This window comes from Ranitomeya imitator, chromosome 5 (assembly GCF_032444005.1).
Source record: "Ranitomeya imitator isolate aRanImi1 chromosome 5, aRanImi1.pri, whole genome shotgun sequence".
In the NCBI taxonomy this organism is placed as follows: domain Eukaryota; kingdom Metazoa; phylum Chordata; class Amphibia; order Anura; family Dendrobatidae; genus Ranitomeya; species Ranitomeya imitator.
This window is the reverse complement of record NC_091286.1, coordinates 354,585,239-354,592,701: the sequence shown is the minus strand read 5'-3', so window position 1 is coordinate 354,592,701 and position 7,463 is coordinate 354,585,239. Positions and strand designations below refer to the sequence as shown.

At 40.6% G+C, this 7,463-nt stretch overlaps 1 protein-coding gene across 1 annotated transcript; it reads right to left on the bottom strand.

The window, feature by feature from the left end:
* Positions 1-3,380: 3,380 nt before the first annotated feature.
* On the bottom strand, positions 3,381-5,715 carry HTR1B (5-hydroxytryptamine receptor 1B). The gene is made up of 2 exons (XM_069726502.1): positions 4,406-5,715; positions 3,381-3,467 (listed from the first exon to the last, which is right to left on the bottom strand). The coding sequence occupies exon 1, from the start codon at positions 5,623-5,625 to the stop codon at positions 4,468-4,470; it is 1,158 nt and encodes a 385-aa protein (XP_069582603.1). The 5' UTR covers positions 5,626-5,715; the 3' UTR covers positions 3,381-3,467; positions 4,406-4,467.
* Positions 5,716-7,463: the final 1,748 nt, after the last annotated feature.

The window sequence follows — 7,463 nt, the reverse complement described above, 5'->3', positions numbered from 1 at the left end:
TGCAAGACCACTACTGGCACTTAGTGCCTGTGTCAGCTGTTAGAATGTGCTGACATCCAGCGACGATTGAACATGCACAGCCTGTGTATGTGCAAAATATCCGAGACGTATCCATACGACCCAGGTGAATAAGACCCAGGTCACAGGGACGTATGGATATGCCTCTTGAGGGAAAGGGGTTAAATATATAGACACCTTGTCATTCACCCTATGGTGAGTGAACTATACTCTTTTGCACTACAATCATCAGTCTAAATTGCAACTACTAATCTCTCTTTGGTTAAAGTTAAAACATACCATATATACTAGAGTAAAAGCCGACCTGAGTATAATCCGAGGTACCTCAAGGCCACGGAAAACTGGGTAAGCTTATTGACTTGAGTATAAGCTAGGTATTTGTTGTCCTCTTATCCCTGTCCTACTATGTGTGGATCCCCCATCCTGTCCTGGTATGTGGTTCCCCAGTTCAGTCCTGTTATGTGTGGCTGCTATGTCCTGTCCTGCGATGTGTGGCTCCCCATACTGTATGCATGGCTCCCCCGGTCCAGCATGGCTCCCCAATCCCACATGGCTCGGCTCTTCTGGTCCCGCATGGCTCACACCCCCCACCACCACCATCCTACTCACCCTCCTTATGCTGTCGCTGCATCTCCGTTTTCCTGGCATGCCAGCTCTTCCTGTGCTCAGCGGTCACGCGGTACCGCTAATTAAGGTAATGATTATGCACTCCACGCCTATGGGAGTGGAGACACATGCATATTCATTACCTTAATGAGCGGTACTACATGACCGCTGAGCACAGGAAGAGCTGCCAGTGCCTGGATGGAGATACAGCGACAGCGTGAGGAGGATGAGTATGATATCTTCTGTTAGCCAGCAGCTGCAGCTGTTCCTGGTATCCTCTGCATCTGGAGCCTCGCACCCAGTGACTTTGAGATTCTTGCAACCGGTGTTTCTGCTGAGCATCTACTACTCTGTGCTCTGACTACCATGCGATGCTAGCTCCTGGCAGGTCCAGCAATCCTGCGGTTCTAGCACCATCCTGCTTGAGTTCCTTCCTAGGTCCAATGCCTGATGACTGTGGTGGTGCCTATAGCTCGTGTCGGATGTCCGGAACTGAACGACTTCTGTCTGATGTCTGCTGGTGACCCTGGGTCCAGATGTCCCGATGTCCTGTCTGTACCCTGATGTCTTGCCTGTGTCCTTATGAACTTGTGTACCCTGATGTCCTGCCTGTGTCCTGATGTTCCGCCTATTTGTGCCTCAGTGATCCGTTGGTACCCTTCTGGGAAGTGTGGAATCGGGAGCCTGGCATAGTCTTGTTTGGTTTAGGTACTGTGTGACTTTACTTTAGTAAACTTTACTTTCTCTATACCTGAAGTTGTGCGGTGTAATCAAGTCCTAAGTGTCTATTTCCTTGTCCACATGCTCAGCTGCCATAGAACCCCAGTCTCTGCCCTCCCCTAGTTTGGGTAGGCCCGGGTCCCCCTCTGCAGTATTAAGGGTCCATATTACATTCCTCGGGGCCTTCCGAGGTCTGTCAGCTTGCGGGTGTTTATGGGCTGGGCCGCATCAATGGCTGAAGCTTACCGTGACAGGATATGTCTGACCATGCAGAGATGCTCCAGTTCATGATCTGAAAATAAAATAGCTTCTGTCCATATAAAAAGCAAAAGAGTAGACAGACAGGACAGCATGAGATCACAGCTTATTCATTCTGTGAGGTAAAATAGGTTGTGAAACAAGCAGGGAAATATTTTACCTCACAGAAAGCAGTGTCTGCGATCCCATGTTGTAATGTCTGTATACTCTCTTCTGCTTCCTCATTTTACCAGGATCTGTGGTAAGTTAGGCCATTTCACAGTACACTACATGGGCACATTTATAAAATTGTCTAAGGAAATTTAACATTTTTTAACACATCCAATTGTGGAAATTATTTGCATTCCAAGATCTGCTGATTAAAATGTACATTGCTTGTGGGAAAATCCCTTTAAATCATTAGAACCCTGCAGGGTCTAGAGTTATGCAAGAAATGGCTAGTTAAACATGGGTACCACATACAGTAGTTATCTGATTTAAAACTATGAAAAATTGTATAACTTCTAAACCATCTACCTCTATTGTGGGTTGACATAGACATGTTCAATCACTGTCCCTCAAACCAGAGAGAACATATTTTCAATTGTACCACTACAAATATATATATATATATATATATATATATATATATATATATATATATATATATATATATATACATGATATCTATGCCCAAATAGAAAAAGGTTTTACTGGAAAAAAGAAAAAATATTTTGTTTTTATTATATTTAATGTGAGTGAATCTATGTTTTTTCATTTAACATTTTGTACTTGGACATATAAAAAAAGAAACCAGACATGTAACACAATTTTAAACACAATCATTCTAACCAATCTCATATATTATGGCTTCTTTGCTGCTTTGGACCTTTTTCCACAGTGTTCATGTTAACGAAACACAATATAAAAATAAAATAAACTGATCTGATTCAGAATTCTAGTCATTTATTTTTGCACGTGTGTGGCTTTTTTTGGAAATATAAAGTCATTTTGTACTTTTGGACAGTATACAATAAATACATAATAGGTAGGCTTAATCATTAAGGAAAAATAAAACATACATTCTCTGTGCTTGATGTAGTAGGGGTGTGCATCAACCATAGCTTAATCATAAATACTGTGCAATTTCCTCCGGTATTAGAATACATTTGTCATGTCGAACCATGTGCTAAAAGATCATCTGAAGGGCATAACTGTCAATGACATATCTATCAACTAGATGAAACATTTATACGTACGGTAATTACTAACAATCAATTGTGAGACTGTATGATCACCATGTGATTCAGATTGATTGGGAGAACATCAATGTTGCTTTTGCAAATTCCTGCACACCACATTTACCGAGAAAGCTGAGATGAATGGGCCACCTGCACACTGTGACACATCTTTAAAGCATTTCTTTTAAAATCGTGTCAACTTTTTCTCTACAGAAATAAATTACAAGCATACACATTGACACATTAATATTAGTGACATTAAACGTAACAACTATGCACTCCCCCTACAGTGCGAATGGTAAGAATGTCACAGACTAATCAAGTAAAAAAAAAAAAAGTAATGATATGAATGAAATAAAATATAGATATATATATAAAAATAATTAAAATCAAAACAATTTATTAGTCTACATTAATTATCGCATCCAGGTGTTAATTCTAAGCATTGATTTGAAGGTGATCTCTTTTGCTTTTGACATGGGTGAATATTTAAGCAGCATCATTGCTAGAGTCATAGCAGTGATATGCGGAGCTGAACAGTAGGATGGCAGTATGTATTGACGTTTGTGCTCAGCAGCATTCATGAGTCTGACAACTCAGGATAGAGAGTTTCAGGCAGTGATTCTTTACAATATCGACTGGGTTCTGCAGACAAAAGGAAAACAGTCACAGAATTATTGATAAAGTGCCAAAAAGGGATATATAATAAGAAGAATTATGACATATTTAGCCATCTATATCATTTATTTGCTATGGGAATTCCCTTCTTTGGTATGCATGCATAATGTATGAGCAAAAGTGTTGGAAATTTATAACAAAAAAATGAGTCTAAATATCTAATCATACAGTAGTATTAGGAAGATGATTTATGTTTTGACTCATCGTAATCATATTGTAGTCATAGGTCACAGAGGACATAATATTGTGGTCAATGTCTTCTATGACCCACTTAGGGCTGTAATAGTTGGCCATTATACTGCAGAGGGCAAGGTATTTCATATGTGAGATCTCTAGTTTTACACCAAAGACTACAGGGTGAACATGCATAATGAGAAGGTGTGCGAAGTTAATGAAAGGAATGCAGTTCTATGAAGATCCATGATTGAATATGAGGTTGACACCTCTTTAATAAAAGAAGGATGAATATTACTCATTGATTCTTTGCTCTGCCGGAGACACAAATATGCTTGGTAGCCTTAGGTTTATTTTTTTTCTTTGTCAAAACGCACTGCAGTTTCCTTAATACCCCCTACCCAATTGAACCAGATCGATCAATGTCAGTTTGTGTATTGACTCTCAATTAGATGCTTCATCAGCAAATCAGTTAACTCAGGTTGAACTTCATTAACTGAAGAACAAATCTGCTGATTGATCCAATAAACAGATAGTACAGACACAAGTACATCTAACAAAGAGTTGTTCAAGGCTGTTTTGGGAAAATACAAAATCAATGATTGGTCAAGAACAATGCCCCTTAAGCTGAATTCTGGCATTCAGGAATATATTAAATGTAACATCACTTACATCCCTATCCAACCTTCAATAATAAATTCTAGCATCTGCAGCCATTAAATGAAGCTTACCTGTAATGACAGATCCAGACAAGTGCATTCATGTGGCATGGAGAAGAATATTGGAGCTACAGTCATGATGGACAACTAAAACGATGAATTAGTTTGTGAAAGGCTTGTTTGAAGTCCTCATTTGACATTGTATAGATTATTGGATTTATTAAAGAATTGAGATATCCAAGCCAGTTGAAAAAGTCAAAAATAGCAGGATGGAACCAGCAAGCGTCTTTGCAAATGGGCATAACCAATGAAATAATGAAAAATGGTAACCAACAAACGATGTATGCTCCAAGTATGATCCCCAGAGTCTTGGTAGCCTTCCTCTCCCTGGCTGCCATTATCTTTTTCTTCTCTAGTAAAGCATCTGATATTTTAACTTTCACCTGATTCAAGTATACTGGAGAACTTGTGTCACTTGACACATCTGCAGCCCTTGAGTTGGTTGAGGACACAGAAGAAGATCCTGGGGAATCAGTAATTAGATGAGCCTTTGTCAATCGTTTGCCTGTGCTCTTCGGTGACTGTTTCAGAATTCTAGACCTGGCTTCTACATAGATTCTCCCGTAAAGGGCAATTAGTAGTAATGTTGGTAAATAAAATGCCCCAACAGTGGAATAAACAGTATATAGAACATGATCTGTATTCACAGCACACATCGTAAGCTCTTCTATCTTTGATTGACGCCAAAATAGTGGGGGCATTGAAATCGATATTGAGAAGACCCACACGAGTGCTATCATTATAACCGCCCTTTTTGGAGTCCTTTTCTTTGTGTACTCTACTGCATCAGTGATTGCCCAGTATCTATCCAATGCTATGACACATAAATGTAGAATAGATGCAGTGCAACAAGTAATATCCGAGGACAACCACATATCACATATGATCTGCCCCAAAGTCCATTTGCCAGTTACAGTATACAAGGTGCTGATTGGCAAGACAAGAATAGACACTAAAAAGTCTGTGAATGCCAATGAAGCTATGAGATAGTTGGCAGGCGTGTGCAATTTTCTGGTCTGATACACTGTTGCAATTACAAATGCATTGGACAATAACGTGGCAAGAGTAATGATAGCCAAGATAATGGTGAGGATTATGCTCCAGAAGGTCAAGCCAGACTCCTGATCGTAGTGGTCCAGACCTGCAATGCAACTTGTACCATCATAGGAGTAATTGGTTTGAGAAACATTCACATTGTCAGCAGCTGGTTGGCACTGGGTCTGTGGCTCCATCACGGAGTATGAACAATCTGCCAGCTTAGAGCATAAAGGAAACCTCCAGGGGGTTTGCAATAACTACATCAAAGCTACAGGGAGAAGGAGACATGTACATCCCCTCATCAAGCAATGGCTGAAAAGTGGAAACTCCCTGATGATTGAAGTCTTCATCAGCTGGATTAGGTAGTCAAAATACAAATATGATTTGTGCTTATTAGGCTGTGCGTTAGAATGGCTCATAAATCCCAAAGTTTCGTAAAGAAATGCCAAAAATACAATAAAAAAATCACACGGAAGCTGCATGAATCTTGCAAAAGAAGATTAAAAGGCATGGCTCATAATACACCCTCATTTACTTTGACTCCAGTTTTCACATCAGGTTCCACTGAGCATCCATAGAATATTTCAAACGTCCATATTATCACCCAATCTCAGTGGAAACGATAAAGTACCTTCGTCTATCTAGTTTAGTACAGCATTCTAGTGACTGTCTACATCATTCTGATAATATTGCTCTTTTAGAAGTAAAACTAATATTAATAATCACCTTATTCGTGATGGTACTAGTCATTCTCAGGCACAGGAGACATCCATAGCTACATTCATAAATTAGGTCTGAATCCAAAAAAATCACAGTCTGGTGCCCCCCTCCCCCTGTGATGGCTCATTCAGGTTGTCCTGGGGAGACCACTGTCAGCCTCTTGTAGCTTTCAGAGCCATGAAAGTTGCTTTTTTCTGAAGCTCTCCAATGAGGCAAAACTTGGGAGGAAGCATGAGTGAAGGTGCTGGTCTCCTGCAGACTTTTCCAGCAGTATCAGGTTCATTGCCTTAGTGAGAATGCAATTGGGAGATGCAAAAGTGGAGCCCAACTTCCAGGAAGCTTCCCAGACCCTTTGCCCAAGTTCTCCTGGCAGCCAGGTGCCCAGAGCAGCCGAGTGTTGCTGTAGTGTGGAGAGCTGCCGTTCATTTCTCCCGTCTTCTTGACTGTGCTCTTTATTTCCAGGCGGCAGCAGTACTGCTCCTCTGGTGCTGCAGCTGACATAGAGGCTGAGGTGGGAGTGGAGGAGGGGATCATGTGGGGGACTGGATCCCAGGCAGCACAGTCACTCTGCATGCATCTCACCCCATGCTTGTGCTAGATGGTTGGGATCTGCCTATAGTGACACTGAAGCTGAAGAGTTGGAGAAGGCACAAGCAATAGAAATGTCATTCCTTGCATGTTTGTAAACTATTTCCTTCTGTTTATTACATCTTCCTCATTTATTAGTAAAATACAAAAAATGTCACTTTCTAAAAAAAGGTGAATGTATCATCTGAGAGATATTATGGCACTGATGTGTATAAAAAAAGGGGATATGATCTGATAGATATTAGAATGACACTGATGTGTCTGAGAAATAGTAACTATCATCTGATAATAGTAATCTTTATTTTTATATAGCGCTAACATATTCTGCAGCGCTTTACAGTTTGCACACATTATCATTGCTGTCTCCGATGGGGCTCACAATGTAAATTCCCTATCATTATGTCCTTGGAGTGTGGGAGGAAACCGGAGTACCCGGAGGAAACCCACGCAAACACGGAGGGAACATACAAACTCCTTGCAGATGTTGTCCAAGGTGGGATTAGAGCCCAGGACCCCAGCGCTGCAGTGCTAACCACTGAGCCACCGTGCTGCCCTGATAGATATTAGCATGGCACTGATGTGTCTGAGAAATAGTAACTATCATCTGATAGATAGTAGCATGGCACTGATGTGTCTGAAATGCAAAATAAATATATATTACACTGGGGCTATTGATTGGATCTTCCTAGTTTCTTTATACACTGTGACCCATCCGATAATCACA

What these genes read in the sequence shown, in the direction of transcription:
- HTR1B (XM_069726502.1), bottom strand. Translation starts at nt 5,625, where the DNA reads ATGGAGCCACAGACCCAGTGCCAACCAGCTGCTGACAATGTGAATGTT.